Genomic DNA, 21,026 nt, shown 5'->3' on the forward strand with positions numbered 1-21,026 from the left:
ACCTAGAGAGTGGGCTCCAGGGCAACTCCAGCCAGAGACCTGGAGCTCCCCCCACCCAGGCTGGGTCCTGTTCCCTTGGGTGTGGCCCACAGTGTGTCTTGGGATACATCCTGGTCCAGAGAGAATACCAGAAATGTTTTCAGCCAGAACTCTGGAGGGAACTTTTGGCGGGAGCCCCAGCAGCCCAGAGGCAGAGCTGGCAGGAGCAGGGCTGGCCTGTTGTCTCTTATCTCCTTGTGTGGAGGAAAGATGGACTGCCAGGCCCCTCCATCCTAATCCAGCCCAAACACCGCCACTGCCCCTTTGTCTGCTGCCTTCCCTCTAGAGATAGGGAAGGGCCTCACTCAAGGATACCACCTCAGGTCAGCACTCAGAGGTGGAGCTCCAAGGTACTCTCTCCCCAACCCAAGACCCCTGTCCCCCACCCCCAGCCTCACCGCACTCCCCCGCCCACCACCACCCCCAGTACCGGTTTAAGACATTATCTCAGAGGAATTTCCACACCCGCCTGCAGAAGGAAGATATTATCCTGTGGTACAGATAAGGAAACTAAAGCTCAGATATGTTAAGTAAATTGGCCAAGGTCACCGGCAGAGCCAGAAATGCAAAGTCATCTGGCACCTCCAAGTAGCATACCCTCCCAGCCACACCCTCTGAGGGGCTATTAGTCAAATGCACCAGCTGGTTATTCCACAAATCCGGACACAATCAGTTTGTGAATTTGCATTTGATTTGCATAAGGGTATCACAAATACATAGATATCTTCCATACACTGCCCCATACCCTTCCACCCTCTGTGTGTGCCTCTGTCTCTGTCTCTCTCTCCCCCCCACCCCCACCCCGCCCTGCACACAGCCAGACTCTTCCTCCTTGCGATGCCTTGTGGACTGGGGAGTACCATCTGGTCCCCTCCATCTGCCAAGGACACCTTTGCTGGTTCAGAGTGTTCCTTCCCACCGGGCATTACACAGTGCACCGAGTCAGGGAGCAAATCGGAGGGGAAACTGCCGGGAGGAGGAGCTCGGTGCGGAGCGGCCCCATTTCAGCCTGCAGCCGCGGGGCAGCGCCGATGCAGCAAGGAGTCACGAATGGACAATCGCGGAGGAGGGTCCCCAGCCCCAGATACATCCTCTCTTCTGTCTCCAGCCCAGATTTAGCTGCCTTTTCGCCTCCCACGCCTTCCCGCTGCCGTCTGGAATGTCGGGAGGCTGGGAGAACTAGGAAGACTGGATCGGGATATTGGTGGCGGGGGCGGGGCGGGGGGCTGGTCGGCGGAGCCAAAGCGCTCAGAGGGGAAGAGGGAAGGTGCTCTGGACGGAGCATGGGTCTGGTCCCCCACCCCCCCTCCATCCCCCGCCCCCCATCTTCCTCTCTGCCTACACTATGCAAAACGGTAGCCACTAGCCACACGTGACCTTATCGAGCCATCTGATTGTGAAGGCATAGTATAAAAAAATGTATATAAAATATCTCATTCGTTTTTATATTTATTACATATTACAAGGATAATACTGTGGACATACTGGGTTAAACATAAAATTAATTCCACCCATTTCCCTCTTTTTTTAATGTGGATGCTAGAAAATTTTAAATAATATATGTGGCTTGCATTTTGATATGTGTTGCATTTCTATTTGGCTTGCTGTCCTCAACTCCAACCTCCTGGTTAGGCAGTTGCTGTTTTGTAAAATAAATACAATAAATATTTTTTTAAAGTAAGTACCTAAGTAAGTGTCCAACATGTATCAATTACTTACCATTGCTGTGTGTGTATTATTGCCCAAAATGTGGGCCTGCCCCTTGCTATAGTTGTACGGGTCACAGTATACTATGCCTCTTTGGATGCGTTATTTTACATTATTCACTTGTCCTGCTTCTCTTAGAGGTAACTACCATCCTCATTTCACAGAGGAGGCACATGAAACTATAAGAGACTCAGTAACTTGCCCAGGGCCACACAGCTAGCCAGTGGGATTTGTGCCCGGATCTTGTCTACTCCAGAGATGGACCCTTGAGAACCACTCTGTGCTACCTCTCTTGCTAAACATCCACTGAGGCCCTCCAAAATTAAGCCCTGCACCCCTCCTCTCCCTCCAGGTTCCCACAGGCATTAAGGACCTGCCCGTGTGAGGCACTCCTCATCACAAGGCCATTGCCAAGGGACTACCTGTCCGGAAGCTGCCAGTCCACAATATGCAGGAAACCCTAGCGACATCGACCTTGTTGTTGGTCCCCAGCCGATCCTCAATCTCCATGCAGGACAAGTTCTCCACTGCAGGCCAGACTTCGAGTGCAGGCCCCCAGCCCTCAAAGCCCTCAATCATCCCACCCCATAGCAAGTCCAAGGGCTGGAATTCTGGGACCAAAGTACGTCGGATGCGCCGGATTATAGCCGAGGATCCCGAGTGGTCCCTGGCCACCGTTCCCCTCCTCACAGAGCTCTGCATTCAGCACATCGTCAAGAACTTCCACAGTGAGTTTGTCCCCACCCTGGGCAGAAGAGAAAGGCCAGGGGTAGGACAGGTTGGGTGGGGACTGCCCAGAGGCTCGGCTTCAGAGGCTGGGTCCTGGGGCAGCCCCAGCCTTTCTCAACATGGCTGTCCCGCTTGGGGGGCGGGGGGTGGACAACTTTCCCATTCTCTCTGGCAAAACCCAGCCCAAACCGTATTTACAGAACACCTCCTCCAGTAAGCCCTCCCTGGTGGACCATCCTCCATTCCCTTGGCCTTCCCCAGTGTGTGTATGTTCTTGGTTTGTTCTGTACTCTGTGCTCTGCAAATGGCCATCCTTTGCAAAGATGAGCAGCCAGCCTCTCCTAGCAGATGGGGTGCTCTGAGGGCAGGATCATCATATTATCTACAGCACCTACAACCCCCTGACCTACAATATATTCGCCTGACTGATTTACTGTCTGCCTCCTCTCCCAAGGGGGAGTGGTTCCCTCTGTCTTGTTCACTCTTATATCCACACCCCTTAGAACAGTGTCTAGTGCACAGTAGGTGCTCAAACATCTTCTTGCTTTAAGATGAATGAATCAAATCATTTGGGAATCTCAGAACTCAGGATTATCTCCTGCATCAGACCAAGTGATCACTGAGGGCTAGACCAGAGATCCTTGCTTACACTGGGAGCTCTGGGAAACCAGATACTAAGCTGTCCACCTTCAGGCAGGGAACACCCAAAGCCTGGGGCTGCATCTCCCCCCTCAGACTGAGCCTCCCTAGGAGTAAAGGCTGTCTCCCCTCTCTGACTGAGGCTCCCTGAGGGCCAGGGAGGGTCTTGCATTCCCTTGGTGCCCATAGGCAGGCCCGGCCGCTGGCATCAGGCAGAAGGCTCCCCAACACTGTGACTCCTGCTTTCCTTCCTGTTCCCAAAGACAACCCTATCCTGAAGCGGCTGCTTCCAGAGCACCAGCAGAAGGTGCTGAACCACTTGTCACCCGACCTGCCGCTGGCAGTGACCGCCAACCTGATCGACGACGAGAACTACTGGCGCCGCTGCTGCGAGCAGCGCTGGCCCGTGTGCCACGTGGCCAGGCACGGCGGCAGCTGGAAGCGCCTGTTCTTCGAGCGGCACCTGGGGAACCTGATCAAACAGTTCATCCCGAGCACCACGGACCCTGCCGTGATCCTCGACCTGCTGCCGCTCTGCGGAAACTACGTGCGCGGGCTGCGCGTGGACCAGTTCCTTCCGCCGGTGCGGCTCCCGCCCCAACCCCGGAGCGGGGAGCTGTCCGACTCCGGCAGCGAGGTGGAGATGGAGGAGCCCGCCACGGACCACTACCAGCTGTGTGACTTGGTGGCTGGCCTGAGCCACCTGGAGGAGCTGGACCTGGTGTACGGGGTCAAGGACTGTGGCATGAACTTTGAGTGGAACCTCTTCCTCTTCACCTACCGGGACTGCCACTCGCTGGCGGCCACCATCAAGGCATGCCACACCCTCAAGGTACCAGCCGGCCCTGCCTTCCCCCACCTCCCACTCTCAGCGCCTGTCTGATTCCCTCTCCCCTCCTGTTCCTCCTCCTCCATCCCCATCTTCTCCCTCTTATTTCCTTCTTATTCACTGACCAAGTGTCTTTGAATGCACTGGGCACCAAGCTGGATCCTGGGGATGCTAAGATGAACAAGGCACTGTCCTCCCAATTCAGGAGCCATTTACTCATCCAAGGAACACTTGCTCCCCAGGCCCTATCCTAGGTGCTGAAGATTCAAGAGGGAGCGAAATTATACTATTTGTGCCCTCTGGAGCTAACAGTCTGGTGGGATAAAAGGCACTCATCAGCAATCATGTAAATGTGAAATTACAACTAGGATAGGCTTGCTAGATTTAGCAAATAAAAAATACAAGACATCCAGTTAAATTTGAAACTCAAATACACAACGAATAATTTTTTTTAGTAAAGTATGTCCCAAATATTCTGGTTGGAAGGGGGAAAGCCTGCCCAAAAATCAGAGAAAGAGGAAAAGGGGGATGTGGCCCTGAGTCACAGAGCCAAGGGAGGGGTGCGTTTCAAGAAAAGGGGAAGGCAGCAATGTGGGGGGGAGTGATGCTAAGGACCAAATTTAGCAAACCTGGAGGTCACAGAGATGGAACTGTCAGTGGAGTGCCAGAAACAGGGACCAGATCCTAGTGGTTTATGGAAAGAGTGGGAAGTGAGGAAACAGGATGGCTGTGATCAGCTTTTTCAAGAACTTGGCTGTGAAGGGGGCGAAGGGGAAATCAGTAATACATGAAGGGTTGGGGTTTTCTTAAAAATATATTGGCATGTGTTTAAAACCAGTGTAAAGCTCCTTCCAATAGCAAGAAAGCAGCTGAGTCCAGGAGAAAGGCACAGGTTCGCTGAACAAGGAAGGTTCCTGAGATTGCAGGAGGGGTGGGATTGAGGAAGGTGGTGGGACAGTTGGCTCTGGGCAGAGGAGAGAGTGGATGTGGTGGGTAGCAGTGGGCTACTGTTTGGTATTAGGAAAATGAGGGGTTCTCATTGAATGGCCAGGGTGGTCGGAGGAGACTTAATTGCTGAAAGGAGGCTGTAGGGTTTTGAATCACTATCCCCTGAAGTTTGAGGAATCTGGAGAAGGTTGAAATTATTGTTTTAGAGGAGGAGAGAGTAGGTTGTCCAGAGAAACAGGGCTGAGTTGGAACACAGCATTGAGGGTCTCTTGGTGGTTCCGGCAATAACAACCAGTCCTGTCATGTGACATTTTCCATCATCTTGGTTGCTTGGGCACAGATATGCAGCAAACAGAGAGTGGGGTTGATCCAGAGTTGGAGCTCTGCCAGATAGGTGCAATGAAATGACAAGAGGGACAAGAGGCTCTAAGTTGGCCGAAAGGGACGTAAAGAAAGGGGACTGAAGGACAGGAAGAGGGTGGAGAGGCCTCAAGGAAGAGGGAGGAGTGGAGGGAGCTGGTGAGAAGGGGGAGGGTTAGAGCTCCCATCTCCAGTATTCCCCACGCTAGTCCTACCCCATTCTTTCATCTTTTCTCTTCATCCTTCCATTTCCTGTCTCTCACCCTGGTTCTTACCCTGGCATCTCCCTCCAAGAGTTCCTCTCCTTGCCATGGTGGATCTTAGCCAGCTGAAGAGGGCAGAACGAGGGGCTGGGGCATCAGACAGACCCGTATTCAAACCTGCCTCTGGGGCTTGATCACCATGTGACCTTGAACAAATGATCCATCCACCCTAAGCCTTCATTTTCTATCTGTAAAGTACCTAGGTTGCTGAGGGTTCGAGGTAATGGTTATGATACCTTCTAGCAGTATGTCCAGCATGTAATTTCTTGATAAATGCTAGGGTTTCCTTCTATTGCCCTCCGTCAGGTCTGCACTGATCTGCCATGTGGGGGATTTCTGCTGTGCCCAAAGGCCACTCAGGGGGCCAACAGCAGGTGAGCAGGACCTCAGGCCTCCCTGCCCCCCCCCACCTGCAGAAGGCAGGCAGACAGGCAGATTCTCCCTGGCTGCCAGCTGCCGCATACCCTTTACCTGCCCACAGATCTTCAGGCTGACCCGAAGCAAGGTGAACGATGACAAGGCCCGCATCCTAATTCGTAGCCTCCTAGATCACCCTGCCCTTGAGGAGCTGGACCTGTCGCACAACCTCATCGGTGATCGGGGCGCACGTGCTGCAGCCAAGCTGCTGAGCCACAGCCACTTACGCGTGCTCAACATGGCCAACAACCAGGTGCGGGCACCTGGTGCCCAGTCTCTGGCTCACGCCCTAGCACACAACACCAGCCTCATTTCCCTCAACCTGCGCCTCAACTGCATCGAGGATGAGGGCGGCCAGGCACTTGCCCATGCCTTGCAGACCAACAGGTGCCTCACCACCCTGCACCTCGGGGGCAATGAACTGTCTGAGCCCACTGCCACGCTGCTGTCCCAGGTGCTTGCCGTCAACACCACGCTCACCAGCATCAACCTCTCCTGCAACCACATCGGGCTGGTAAGCCGTAACCTTCTGGGGCCTTTGGGAGGTGGGTGTGGGATCCAACTGCCTTGGGGTGCTTCCAGGGTAATTCTTAACAACACAGACTTCACCTCGTTCTAATCACAGCTCTGCCATTTTGCACTTGGTGAAATTACTTACCCTTTTTGGGCCTCCATGTCCTTATCTGTAAAATGGGGATAATAATAGTATCTACTTCTAAGTGGGATACTAGTTGTTTCTCGGAGGATGAGTTGTAAAGCAGTTAACATTGCAGGCGCTGGCTAGGATATCAGTCTCGCTAGCTGTTACTGTTATACAGGGTTATATCCTATGCTAGGCACTGATATCCCTCAGTGTTCCTTTATTCCTTCTGGTTATCTAGCAGAATGTGTATTCCTTTTTTTCCCCCCTTTTTTGAAGGTTTTGTTTTTAAGTAATCTCTACATACAACATGGGGCTCGAGCTCACAACCCTAAGATAAAATGTTGCATGCTGTACCAATTGGACCAGCCAGGCGCCCCTAATAGAATATGAATTCTTTCTTTCTCTCTTTCTTTCTTTCCTGTAAGATTTTTTTATTTACTTCCGAGACAGAGAGAGAGAGAGAGAGAGAGAGAGAGAGAGAGAGAGAGAGGTGGGGGAGGGGCAGAAGGAGAGGGAGAGGGAGAGAATCTTAAGCAGACTCCTGGCTGAGCCAGGAGCCTGACACAGGGGTTGATCTCATGATTCTGAGATCACAACCTAAGCTGAAATCAAGAGTTGGACACAACTGACTAAGTCACCCAGGCACCCCTATAATGTGTACTCTTTTTTTTTAAAGATTTATTTGTTTGTTTATTTGACAGACAGAGATCACAAGTAGGCAGAGAGGCAGGCAGAGAGGGGGAAGCAGGCTCCATGCTGAGGAGAGAGCCCAATGGGGGCTTGATCCTAGGACCTAGGATCATGACCTGAGGTGAAAGCAGAGGCTTTAACCCACTGAGCCATGCAGGTGCCCCAGAATGTGTATTCTTAACCCCACTTTACAGATGGAAAATTGAGTCTCAGAGAGGCTAGTGAATTGCCCAAGAGCACCCAGTCAGTAGAGAGTGGCAGGGCTGTGATTCAAACTCAGGACTGGTTGAATACCAGATTTATTTATTTGGGGCGCCTGGGTGTCTCAGTCAGTTAAATGTCTGCCTTCAGCTCAGGTCATGATCTCAGGGTCCTGGGATCAAGCTCCATATCAGGCTCCCTGCTAAGCAGGGAGTCTGCTTCTCCCTCTCCCTCTGCTTTTCCCCCTTCCCCTCCCCCACTCATGCACGCTCTCTCTCTCTCTCTCTCTCTCTCTAATAAATAAAATATTTCTTAAAAAGAGATTATTTATTTATTTGAGAGAAAAAGAGAGTGTGTGCTCAAGGGGCAGAGGCAGAGGGAGACGGAGAATCTCAAGCAGACTCCCAGCTGAGCACAGAGTTTGATGCTGGGCTGGATCTCTGGACCCTGAGATCATGACCTGAGCAGAAAACAGCAGTCAGACACTTAACCCACTGAGCCACCCATGCGCCCCACCTGGGTCCTTTCTGATAGATGATGTCTCTCATTTTCTTGACCAAGTCTCAGAATAAGAAATGCAGTTTACACGAACACCTAGTGAACATATCCATCAATATAGTATCATTGAAATGTATTTTTAGTGCTTGTGATACATGCGGATATTTTCCTTTATTTTCTATTCTACTTCATTTTTTTTTTAATGCATCTGCAACCCATTAAGCTGGCTTTGCTCTTGGGTCAAAACCATGGAACACAACCATTCTGCCTCTCACATAAGTCTTACATCGAGCATGGCCCACCCAGCCCAAAAGCAGCTGGAGCTGTGAGGACTAGTGAGGAATACCCTCCATCGAGAGAACAGTCTTGCTCAATCTCTCTCTCTCTCTCACACACACATGCACGTCTCCACTAGGGGTGCTTTTGGCTACAAATAACAAACCTGAACCAGGAAATGGCTTAAACAATATTCATTATGTCCCATAATCAGAAGCCCCAGGGTAAGGGGCATCTGGAGTTGATAAATTCGCCGGCTCACTGCCACCATCTGCTCTGCCCACCCAGCCACATGGCCATATTCTCTTGGGTGCTTCTCTCATGGTCCCAAGATGGCTGCTGCTCCTCACATAGGGCCATGCTCAGAGGCAGAGAAAGGGAGAGCACCCCTCTCTCTTGTTCTCTTTTCAGAGGGAGAAGAGCCTTCCCAGAAGCCACTCCCTCTATAGGTCCTCCTCAAATGTCATTAGTCATATTTGTCTCACACACCCATGGCTGAATCGGGGGAGGGCCATTACCATTATTGTCACAGAGCCATGTTTTTCAAACCATGAGGGTTGAAAAATCAATTTAGTAAGTCTTGATCACCGTTTTTCTTATAGAATAGAATGGGATGGGATAGGATAGCATAGAACACATTAGTGTGCTGCACAAAAGGTTAACCATTGTTTTGTGAAACTCATTCTAGTCACATCCTTGTATAAATGTATGTATGTGTGTGTACACACATGTGCGAGGGTGATCCTGGGTAGTGATATGAAATGGCCCCCTCCCTTGTACTCCTCTCCTCCCAGGATGGCGGGAAGCAGCTCCTGGAAGGCATGTTAGAAAACAAGACCCTCCTGGAGTTTGACCTGCGCCTGTCAGATGTAGCCCAGGAGAGCGAGTACCTCATTGGCCAGGCCCTCTGTGCCAACCGGGAAGCTGCCCGCCAGCGGACCTTGAATCCTGGCCAATTCATGTCCCCAATCATTGCCAAGGGCCCTGAGAACCCTGTGGGATAAGGTGGGGGACAGGGCTGGGGCAGTGTTGGGACCTGGGCCACTGCCCTAGCCCCCTCCTCATTTCATGCTCGGTCATGCCTGCTGTAGAGTGACACATTAGAAGGGAGAGACCACAGATACCCTTGGGGAGAGTGATCAAGGGTGATGTGGGAAAAGTCCTGAAGGGGGGAGGGGACTGGGATAGGGGGAGAGAGGGGTATGAAGTGGGACCCATCCTCTGTACCCTGGAAGAGGATATTACCAGAACCCCTGAAATGACTGTCTTCTTCCAGGGTTAGGGGAGGCAGAGAAGATTCTGAAACCCTGTGCCAGCCCAGACTCTCCCATGGAAATTGCCCATCTCCCTTACCTACTCTACCCCTTTCCCTTGACCATTTTCCTCTCTAGTAAATAGGTGCTGGACTTCTTTACCTTTAAACATGTGCGTGCCTGCACACGTGGGCACACGCACACTCTCAGTCTCTCTCTCCCTGGGCTACTGCAAGGCTTTGCCTGGCTCTTCTACCCTCACCCCTGTCAATGCTACCTTGCTGTTCCTTGACTCACTGACTCTGCTAAAGTGATCCGTTCTAAAGGCCATTCCATCCCCTAATTCTCACCCCACCCCACCCCCCACAACCCAGCAAGGGGGAAACAGAGGTGACAGGAGGGACTCAGACCACTGCCCCCACCAGGGAGCTTCCACTGGGAGTAGAGCGTGGGGGAGGTGCCACACTGGGGAGGGAAGTCAGTGAGTCATCCGCAACTTTATTATCCACCAGTTTGATTTGTACAATCTTTGCGCTTGGAAATCCACGACAGAAAGGCCACAGTGTGATGCACCCAAATGACAGAGACCTGTCTTCTCCCCAGCCAGGCCCAGCCCACCCCACAAGCCCTTGTCCTCAGCACATATGGAGCCTTCCAGTGGCCCTCCAAGAGTCCCCATGGTTCTGTGGCTGCCCACAGAAGTCACATCAGCCCCCAGGGCCACAGGAGGACCTGACAGATTCAGGCTGAGCCCCATCTCCCCTCCTCCTCCCGCTGAGAGGTCCAGAGCCTCCAGACCTGTGGTCTTTCCACAGGATGGGTCATGGGCTGCAGCCACAGCCCAGGGGTGCCTGCTCCCCAGGGACTCCTTCCAACAGCAGGCGCCATGCAGAGCACCAAAGGGGGCTTGGGAGCGACTGCACTTGTGTGCCTGTCTGGGCAACCTAGAGTCTGTCTGTGCCTGACACCCTCTGACAGTTCTGGAGTGCAAACGTGTAGATGTGAGGGTGTGTGTGAGAGTGTGTGTGTGTGTGTGTGCGTGTGTGTGTACATAGCCACAGCTGCTAGCAGAAGTTCTAATTAGAGAAACAAGAACATTCAGTGTAAAGTTTAATTTTAGAGATTAATTAATTTTCTGGTTTTCGTTTTCCCTGGCAATCAATAAAGCTACCAAGAAAATAGACCAAAGAATCAGTTTCTCTCTAAGTCTGTGCGTGTGTGGAAGGTGAGGCTTTCTGTGTAAGAAGACCTAGGCAGAAATGGTCAATACAGGCAAAAATAATAACAGGGTTCCCCCATCCCCTCCTCCTAGCTCAGGCTCCATCTCAGTAATGGGCCTGAGGGAGAAGGAGCTGAGTCCCTCCCTCTTTGGAGCCGGGAAGTGGCCAGGCTGCCTCCACACAAGGGCATGACATCCGGGGCCAGCTGGCCAAGAACTGGGGCCTGAGGCCACAGCTCACCACCTGGACCTCACAGATGTCCCTTCAGAGGAAAGAGGGGTGCTCCAACCGCCAGGGCCCCAAGGAGCACAGACTCAGGGTTCAGGCAGGTTCAGTGACAGCAGTCAGGTGGCCACGGGTGCCCAGGCCCAGGGAAACTCAGTGGGCAGCTGTTCCCTCCTGCCCAAGCCTCCTGTTCTCCAGCTGCCTCTGCCTTCCCACTTAGCCATCTCCACAGGAAAGTAAAGCTCAATCCCAATGGGCCATGGGCCATGGTGTCCCCACAATCCAAACCTCCCAAGTCCCCTGGGGGAAGGGGTACGGGGAGCCAGAGATGTTGCATAGGTGGCAGTCATGCCCTTGGCAGGTGTAGTCCTGGCTAGGCTGGAGGAAGATGGGAGAGGAGGCTCAAGGAGGGGAAGAAGGAGCTCTGGCGGCTCCGGTGAAGTGAGGAGCATCAGGGGTGAGCGATGCTGGCGGGCCCCAGGGTTATCCTCTCCAGCTTGAAATGTGAGCTCAGTCCCTGGGCACTGAGTCCACTGGGAACGCATTAGGCAGGGGGGTTGGGAGGGCAGGGGGCACATAGACATGCACACTGAAGCACATCAGGGTGGGAGTGCTGGGGGAGAAAAGGCTGCCTCAGAGCTTTAGGAGAACAGCAGGTAGCAGGGTGTCCTTTGGAAGACCCTGGGGCACGCTGCAGGGCTTCAGCACATGGGATAGATGACAGAGGGGTTGGGCAAGATTTAGAGAATTTCCGCCTCTGACCCTGCCCCTAGAATTGAGTATTTCTCCAGCCAGGACTCATGAAGACAACCTCAGCCCTGCAGAGGTAATGTGTGGGGGCACAAACCGCTCTTCACACCACCATCCCCCACAAGTCTGGGGAAGGCAAGGAAAAGGTTTCATCCCAGAAACCCCTACCTTTGGCGGTCCTTTCCGTCTCCCTCCACTGCCCACTCCCACCTGCTATGAGAATTCCCCTTTGCCACCTGGGTCTGTCTCCCACTCTTCCCACCCACGCATTTATCTTGACCAGCTTTAATGATCGTGTGTGGCAGTATCCCACTCCTCTGAAGGGAGAGCCCTCCCAGAACCCAGGCCAGGACGCTGCAGAATTTAGAGACAGGACTGAGGTGCATACTGTCCACATTTTGCCTCCCTCCTCCCTGGGCAACTGTTCTTCAGGGCCAGAGAGCAAGAGGGAAGGGAGGAGGGTGCCGCAAGCAGTGTGAGTGCAGTCCCTCCAGGACCCACACTCCAGGGACCCAGCTAAATAAACAGCAGTGGAGAGTGACAGAAAGGAAACCCCGATGTTTGGGGCCAGCGCCAAGAAGAGGATAGCAACATTTGCACGGTTTTGAGATGGAGCGCCGGGGCTGACATCTGGCCCCAGTCTCAGACCCGCTAAATTCATTAGCTGGTTGGAAGCCAGCCCTGCTGTTCACCACCGCTCCCTCCGCAGGGAAAGGCTCTGGTGGGGCTAGGCAGCGAAGGAAGGAAAGCCCCAGTTCCCCTTCCCCACGCCTCTAAACCTCCCCGCTGCATAGCCAAAGCCTCGCCCTTGAGGCGGGCCCCACGCGGTGCCACACAGCACAGTCGCCACTAACAGAAGATCCATTGAAAGGCTGGACGGGAAATCGCGAGTGTGAGAGTGTGCGTGGAAGAAGGTGAGGTGTCCCCCTAAGAACCGAGCGGCGGGCTGGAAGAGCCGACTGTGCCCGGGCTGGGGCTTCTCCAGAGCCGCCGATCCCCTCCCACCCATCGGTCTCTTTATGTACAGGAAAGGCGGAGGGTCCGGACCCCATCGGGGTCCGTCCGGCGCACCCTCGCCTCCTGGCTCCCCGCGCCGCGCCCAGCACAGCCTCAGTCACCATCACGACTCCCCCTGCTACAAGCCAGGGACACAGTCCGACGGGGGACAGGAGGGAGGACGGAGGGCCTGGCGGGGGAGGAGGGGCGGAGGTCACAGTGAGGTCTCTACGCAGGAGCCGTGGCGGTGCAGCGGCCGGTGGCTGTGGCCCAGACACCCCTCCTGCCGGTGCACGATGAGTACCGGGAAGTAGAGGGCGTCGTGGTAGGGTGGCGGCGGCCCGGCCTCCTCCTCGTCGTCGTCCTCGTCGTCACCCATGCTGGCCTGGCTCGACAGGCGCGTCTGCTCGGTGGGACAGCTGGCCTCGTTGACACTACCGCTCCGGCTGCGCCACAGGCAGCTGCGTCGGGAGCCGTAGAGGCGGCCGAGCGAGAAGCGGCTGCCCCCGCAGCCCGGGCCGCCACCGGGCCCGGGGCCCGCCCGCGGGCTGGCGCAGATGCTGAGCGCGCTGCGCGAGAAGATGGACGAGCTGCTGACAGCGCGCTGGCAGTGCTCGCAGCTGCGCCGGTACGGGGCCACGCCCGCCGCGCCCGGGCCGCCCACCCCGCCGTAGCGGCACGCGGGCGCGTACCCGCCGCCCACCGCCCCCGCGCAGCGCGCCCCCAGCCCCGCCAGGTCCATGAGCACCGCCTCGGAGTAGCTGGGCACCAGCTGCTGGTTGGAGCGGATGTGCCACTCGAGCTCCGTGCTGTCCACCGTGTTGACCCGCGGCAGGCGGTGCGTCAGCGGGGGCAGCAGCTCGTCGCTGGGGCTCAGGCCGCCGCCCGCGCTGCTCGCCGAGCCCGGGCCCTCCAGGCCGAAGAGCTTCTCCACGTGGTAGTGCGCGTAGGCCGTGCGGTACTCGGCCAGCACGCGCAGCGGCCACGACAGCGTCAGCAGCGCCGCGGCCCAGAAGGCCGAAGAGCAGGCGTACCACGGCGGCCGGGCTGGGTCCGGGAAGGCCACCATGAACTCGCGGAAGTCCACGTTCTTGAGGTGCATGCCCTCGCGCGCCTCCATGTAGTCGTCCAGGCCCTCGTTCTCGGCGAAGAAGCGCGCGCGCTGGCACAGGTAGGCGTTCTCGGCCTCCACGCTGGCGAAGCTGAAGCACTTGGTGAAGCGCAGGCGCGTGGCCGGCGCGCCCTCCAGCCCCACCAGCGCCTTGGACACGTCGCGGACGCCGCAGCGCGCGTAGTCGAACTCGGCCTCCGCCACGTGCGTGTTGACGCGCTCATGGTAGACCTACGGCGCCGGGGAGGGCGGCGGGAGTCGCTTCTGTCGGCTCACCCTCGTCCGCCCCATCGCGCCGCTCTTGCTGCCCGCTCAAACCCCGAGCCCGCCCCGCTTTCGAGCCCGCTTGGAGCCGGGTGGGATCTTATCATCTGCTTTGCAGAGCCACGCGGGCCCTCAGCGTCTTCGGTTAGAGAGGAGGACCGGCGGGAACTCAGACCTCCCGGTGTGCATGCTAATTTGAATTAAGCGCTGCTTCTTCAGGGGGTCAGGCGCTGGCCTTGAACTGCCCGTCGGGTTTGCCCGACCTTTTTGCCCCATCTCCCAAGACTCACGCTGCCCCTTCTTTCCTTTTACAAGTGTGTTCCCCAGTGGGCCGAGGAGCGCCCTGTCGACCGGTCTACCTGTTCCCACCTTAGCTCTCACCCATCCCTGATTCTCACAGGCCCCAGGCTTCTGTTTACCCATCCCAATACAGAGACGGAGGTCACCCTTCCCTGAGAAAAATCTCTTCCCGCAGGGTTCTAATAATGCCTAATTCTGGCGGGTCCAGGCTATGCTAATTAGCCCCCACCCCCACCTTTCCATGGGGCCTCCCGTGCCTACCTCCGCCTCTTTGCCAGCAGACTCCCACCTCTGGGAGCCTCAGACTTGGGATCCAGGGCCCTGTGTTTGAGTCTAGCACTACCTCTTAGAAGCTGCAGACCTTGGGCAAGTCATTGAGCTTAGGATTCCTTACCTTTGAAAGAGGACCTGGTAGCAGCCACCTCACTGAACGGGTGAGAGCATGCTGTGAGATAATGCATGGGAACCCATCTCCAGCCATTACGCACTAAGCATTACAGACCCTGGAACCAGACTGCCTGGGTTCAAATCCCAGCTCCACCACATACTAGCTGTTTGACTTTGAGCAGGGTACTTAACCTCTCCAGGCCTCAGTTTCCTCATCTGTAAAATGTGGGTAGTAGTTACCTACCTCAAAGGGTTGTAATGAGGATTAAAGCAATGATGCAGTATTATCACGTACATCGGGCAGAGCCTGGTTGTTGGTGTTTACCATTATTATTATTACGGTTGTTACTGCCCTCCTGTTTCAGTGTCCATAAGAACTCACTGCTGCCTGTGCTCCTCCCCCTGGGGGGTAGTCCGTCAGGTCCCAGCACCCCCCTCCCATTTGGACTGGCCTGTGCTCCCCTCCAACCCCTCACCTGGGTGGTGGTGTAGGCGTCTCCATTGCGGTATCGCGTGACCTGGCGGGTGCGGCGGACATAGTGGTAGCTGATGGCCTTCCACCAGATACAGGGCGTGGCCTGCTGCATGCGGCCCACACGCTCCCGCACGCTGCTCACATCAACACGGTGCTGCAGCTCATGGCGGGCTTGGCAATGCCAACACTCCACCAGGTAGACGGCGTACAGCATGAGCAGGAAGGCCAGGGGGATGTAGACATAGCCGTTGGAGCAGGGGCTGTCGTGGTACATGAGGCTGTTGCCCTGGTAGGTGCTGCTGAAGGTGAGGCGGGTCACCGTGGTCACGTGGCACCAGGCCACGGCCCCCAGACAGCCGTACATGAGCAGCGAGAGCAGCAGGCACTTCCAGTGGGACTCACGGCAGAGGGACTTGGTGAAAGAGGGCTGGATGGGACGCTGCTGCTCAGATGGGCAGGGGAAGGTCCAAGATGAATGGGAAGTGAGACGGAGTGGCAGGACCCAGCACAGAGATGGATGGAGGTGTGGAAGCCAGCATCAGAGATGACAGGCAGACAGGGATGTGGGGAGGAAAGGTAAGACCGAGAGGGGAGCCGAGGACCAAAGATAAATGAGGAAATGACCCGAGTGAGACACAGGGGCAGGGAAAGAGAACAGAATGCCAATACAGGGACGTGCAGAGAGAGACAGACACCCCAAAAGGCAGAGAGGGATGGGAGCCAGAGGTGGAGGGAGGAGGCCCGGGTGGCAGAGAAGACACAGATGGATAGGATGACACCCAGAGAAACAGAGTCCAAAGACAGATGTTAGATGGCCATGAAACAGGAGGTGTGGATGGGGAAGACAAGGGAGGACAGACAGGCATCAGTGAAGGCAGGTCCCCAGCCAGGACTCCTTCCAGGTGTTTCAGGAAAGCAGGGAGGGACCCATTTGACAACACCTTCCCACTTAACAGGTGGGGCCCTCACATCTTCCTGGTTCTTTGAGTCCTGGGTTCTGGAGGAGCCAGTCCTCTTTGACCCATCCATCTCCCCATCCCTCACAGACAATTAGTCTCATACCTCCTTTGGAGGGGTGGGGGGGGTGCCCAGGAGACATCAAGCTCTGACTCTCCCCACATTCTGACCTGGAGGCCCCCTCTGTAAGTCTCCTTCCTGGACCCTAACATCCTTCCCTGTTCTAAGATGAGAGGCATCTCTGAGTAGAAGGCATTTCAGAAGGAGATATCCAGAAGGGCAGAGGCAAGTGGCTGGGGGACGGGGATGAGGCACTGGGTCACAGGGGTAGGGAGGGAGACATCTGCAGTCCAGTCATTTGTCAAAATGATTCCTGGAGCTCTCTGGGGGGCCTATTAAAACACTTGGCCCATTCTGTTCTATGGTCACCCCAGTGAGTTGTTTACACATCTAGACTGGGCGCTCCTGAGGTCAGGGTCTCAGTTCTCCTGGGTGCCTACCATGGAGCTGGCACCCAGCAACCACTTAGTAGATGAGAACTGAGTTGGATTTCTGGTGGTGGGCTGTGCTTTCCCACTTCTCCTCCCTGCTGTCTATCTTTAAGGAACCCCCCCCACCCCTCAACACAAACACCCCCCTGCTGAGATCCTGATTTCCTCCAGTTCCCCAGGCCTGACCTGGAGGCTAGCCACAGGAAGGGAGAAAAGGGTGGAAAGGAAGGGCACAGTCACAGGCAGTGGGCCCTGGGCCTGTGAAATGAGAGGAAAGATCTGGAAGTGCAGATAGGTAGGTGGGCTAGGCAGTAGTACACAGCATATACAAACAAGATTAGGGTAGATGGACCTTTTCGGGAGCCTTGTCCTTGGGGGGTGTGCAGATGTGCACCTTTGTGTCCCTGCCTGAGTGTGCACGTGTCCCACGGAGAACACATCTGAAAGGGTCTCTACCTGCAGGTCTGTCCCTGCCCACGTGCTTCTGCCCTAGTGCAGTGTGTATGTGTGTGCAAGAGTGTGCATGGGAGGCCGGGGGGGGGGGGGAGAGCAGTGCTACTGGCACCTTCCTTAGTCTCTTTGTTTCCAGGTTCAGAGGACTGAAGAGTGGGGCCCCCGACTAGGGAAATGCTTATTTCCAACACGCTGAAGGATTCCTGGGCTCAGGAACCCCCTGGGAGTGGGGGAACTGCATGGACATTGGGAGGGAGAGGTGCACACACTCCCAGTGACCCCAGGGGGAATCGCCTCTCTACACACTTGACCTCAGGACCACAGTTCAGGTACCACCACCATTTCCCCATGGTACTCTCCTGCCTCTGTAGCCCCTACAAGTCGCCCTTCCTGGCCTTAAAGATCGAATCCCCTCGGCGAAACAGGATTCCTGCCACCGTCCCCACCCCATCCGCCCGGGGTCCGCGAGGCTCCGCCCCTAGGCCCCTCCCCCTGCCCAGGACCCCCCCCGAGCCCCGCCCCCGGCGCAGCCCCTTCCCCGCTACCGCGGACAGCTCCGGCCGCCGGTGGGGGCATCCGCGCGGGACTGCGGCTGCGGCGGCCGACTCGGGGTGCGGGGCGCCGGCCGCGCTGCGGCGGAACCGGCGGGGACCGCGCGGGGCGGGGGATGGGGGACCAGGCTGCGGCCGCGCTTGGGGAAGGGGCGCCGCCTGTGCTCACCTCCTCTCGGGCGGGGCCCTCGTCCGCCGCCGCCGCCGTGGGCTCCTCCGGGACCCCGGGGCCGCCACCTCCGCCGCCGCCGCCGGCGCTCTCTCCCGCGGCCGAGCCAGGGGGGGACATGGCGTAGAGGGGGTGCGTCGAGCTCAGGGCTTCCCGGGGGGCTGCCGGGGGCCGAGGGCATCCTGCGCGGGCCCTGGGGAGGGGGCGGGAGGGGGCGGGGCCCTCGCTGCTCCCCACCCCCCGCCAGGGGGGAGGGGGCCTGGAAAGGGCACCGGGGGTAGGGGGCTAGGGGCTGGGGGTGGGGAGGCGGGCTGGGGGGCCGGGCCGGGGGGGCCGGGGCCGGGGGCGGGTGTCACCTTGAGGCCCTCGCGGCGCCGCTCCGCCTCCCGCCCGCTCCCGCCGCCGCCTTTTGTCTGAGCCGAGCTGGAGCCAGCGCGCCCCCCCTCTTCCTCCCAGCTCAAGAGCCCCGCCCCCGGCCCCCCAAACTCCGCCTTCCCCAAGCCTACCTAATAGCCACCCCCCAAAGAGAAGAAGCAACAGGGGCTCCCCGCACCCCTTCCCCACTCCCAGCCTTGCTCACCGCACCACCACCACCCCCCATCCTGGCAAGATCTGTGCCGCAACTCCTACTGTCCCTTCTCCGTGGAGGGGGCACCAGTGGTTCAGCCAACATCCCTCCCCATCGTTGGTTCCCGCAAGTTCCTGGGGCCGAGGGTGGGGGAAAGTAAATTGAGCCGTGGAACCCTAGGGAAGATCTTTATTTCCAGTTGGGTGGTAACGGGTTAAGGCGGGAGCCAGCCTTCCGAGGCCAGATCCAAGGGCGCAGAGATGGAATCGCGTGAAAGAGAAAGGACTGGAGCTAGATGTGAGAAAGGACTAACAGAGGGCAGAGGGGAGGACATGGGAACCAGCCTTCACAGAGCCATTTTCCTTCCCTAGAGGAACAGCCCCAGAGAAGCAATGAAGTGTGTGCCTTGCCCTAGGCTGGAGAACAGGAAACCTAAATTCCAGTTCTTAATCCTGGCTCTGCCATTAAGCGGTTGTGTGACCTTGGGCAAGTGCCTTCCCCTCTAAGCCTTAGTTTCCTCATCTGTGCACTGAAGAATTTACCTGGACCCTCTCTAAGGCTCTGCCCTTCTTCTGTGGGTGTGGGAGGCAAAATCACAGACCGCAGGCCAGGCTGAGTGACTACAAGTAGCCTACCCCTTCCTGCCATCCACCCACACTGCTTTTCCCTTGTACTGCCTGGGTCAGGCAGAAAGAAAACTGACATGCATTCATTATTTCCTGGATGGATCCATTCAATAAACAGGCATTAGGTACCTACTGTGTACTCTGTTCAGAAATGAAACATACGATATTCTACCCTCAAAGAGCACAAAGTCTAATGGGGAGGGGGACCAATCATTGTGATAAAATAGTATAAATGGTATGCATATTCAATCCATGTGTGCACCCTGTGGAATCCTGCTGTGTGCCCAGTGCTACATTAGAGTCTTTGACGTATAGTAATTGGTCCCCTATTTGCCCACTAGGAACCAAAGTATAAGAAGTGTGAGTGATTTATTTAAGGTCACAAGCTAGTACTCACAGAGCTAGTCCTAGAATCCAGACCTTTCCCATTACAAAGGCCATGGGGATATCTGTGGGTAGGAAGTTAGCTTAAGGCAAAGTTTTGGATAATCCAGTCTTTGGGACAGGGGGCGAGCGCACTGATCTGCTGGGATGGCCACCTGAGGCAGAAGAGCCACTACCTCTCTCCCACCCGCCCCCAACAAACCCAATCCTGGTCCTGCCTCCATTTGCCTATTCTCCTCTTTCCAGGCAAAGTGAAGGTCGCTGGCTGACTGCCTACTGCTTCCAAACTATCCAGCCTGAGGTTCCTCCACTCCATGGGTGGGTCATTCCATCCTCCAGACCCAAACAGAGAAAGGGTGGGGTCCTGAAGAGGCTGGCTTCTCCCTCATTCTCATGGCAGAGGAAGACTCTCACTTGGGGGCTCACTCCAGTGCCTCCCACCCATATTTTGTGGGAAACTCTACCTCACATCTAACTCCAACCCCTCTTCTGGTCTCAGCCTGTTCCACCTAGTTCAGTCCTCACTGCAGACAAAGTGCAGAGTCCCCAGCCTGACCCTTTCCTAACTCAGATAGGAGGCTCCCACTCCCCATTTAGTTGTTGTAATCTTGCTCCTGTTTCCCACTCCTTTTGGCCAACCCCAGAGCTCCCAAGAGATAAAGGACCCCTGACAACTAACCCCCGCTTCTCCATTCACACACATTACTCTTCCTTGCAGCTCAGGGGAAAGAGGGGTGAAGGGAGGGGGCAAGGAAGGAGCCAGCTGACCAGCTGGTCACCATGGCAACGGGGCCTGCTTCTTGAAGAAGGAGCCTGGCTGGGGTGGGTGGAAGCTGGGAGTGGGGGCACTAGAAAGGGAACCAGAAAAAAACAGCAGAGAGAAAAGAGGACTGGTGGGGCAGAGGAAGCGAAGTCAGGGCCCTGACCATGCTGAGGCCCGAGTCAGAGTCCCCAAGTCATCTTTCGAAATGGCACTGCATGATCCCTCTCCCCATTCTGAAGTGTCCCCTGAAGGGCTTCCTGTCAAAATACCGGCAAGGTGCTGGAAGCCATCAGTGACTCAATGCTGACCTCATGTGGCCAGAAAAGGGGCTGGTACACACCTGTTAAGGTTCCAAGTGAGACTCCAGACTGAATTGGGATAGGTTTTTCCTTAAATTCAGCCTCTATCTGAAGGCAAGTGTGGTTCACTGCATACTCCTGCATTCTTGTGTCCTTCGGTGGGTTCAGATGCCCCAACTCCTTAGACCTTTATAAAGGAAACAAAGTTTCAGTGAAAATGTTTTTCAAAGTTTTGGATTAGGGACAGGAGAACCTGGCCCCCGTTCTTCCTAACTGTTGGATCTTGGGCAGGTTCAGTTCTCCTCTCTGGGTTTCAGCTTCCCAACTTTAAGATGGGGATGTGATAATGCCTGATCTGAGCCCAAGTAGTCTGGGTCTAGAGTTCCCGGCTGTATTTTTGCTCTAGACTTTGAGGATGAGAGAGGAACATGTCAGGGGAGGAAGTTGAAAACCTCTGAAGTCACACTGACCTCAAGGGAAGGAGATGCTTCAGTTTCCTTGGGCTTTCCCCTCATGGCTTCTCACTGCCTCATGCTCAACCATAT

The 21,026-nt window shown here is 55.9% G+C and overlaps 2 protein-coding genes across 2 annotated transcripts; one reads left to right on the top strand and one right to left on the bottom strand.

Moving 5' to 3' along the window:
• Positions 1-2,194: 2,194 nt before the first annotated feature.
• On the top strand, positions 2,195-9,243 carry LOC111147456 (t-complex-associated-testis-expressed 1). Its single transcript, XM_022503467.1, has 4 exons — positions 2,195-2,474; positions 3,378-3,946; positions 5,996-6,445; positions 9,034-9,243. The coding sequence occupies exons 1-4, from the start codon at positions 2,195-2,197 to the stop codon at positions 9,241-9,243; spliced, it is 1,509 nt and encodes a 502-aa protein (XP_022359175.1).
• Positions 9,244-9,977: 734 nt separating this feature from the next.
• LOC111147795 (transmembrane protein 151B) lies at positions 9,978-17,994 on the bottom strand. The gene is made up of 3 exons (XM_022504033.1): positions 17,842-17,994; positions 15,222-15,662; positions 9,978-14,025 (listed from the first exon to the last, which is right to left on the bottom strand). The coding sequence occupies exons 1-3, from the start codon at positions 17,959-17,961 to the stop codon at positions 12,898-12,900; spliced, it is 1,689 nt and encodes a 562-aa protein (XP_022359741.1). The 5' UTR covers positions 17,962-17,994; the 3' UTR covers positions 9,978-12,897.
• Positions 17,995-21,026: the final 3,032 nt, after the last annotated feature.

The sequence above is a fragment of the Enhydra lutris genome, unplaced genomic scaffold (assembly GCF_002288905.1).
Source record: "Enhydra lutris kenyoni isolate GAN:26980312 unplaced genomic scaffold, ASM228890v2 scaffoldscaffold17, whole genome shotgun sequence".
Taxonomy (NCBI): Eukaryota; Metazoa; Chordata; class Mammalia; order Carnivora; family Mustelidae; genus Enhydra; species Enhydra lutris.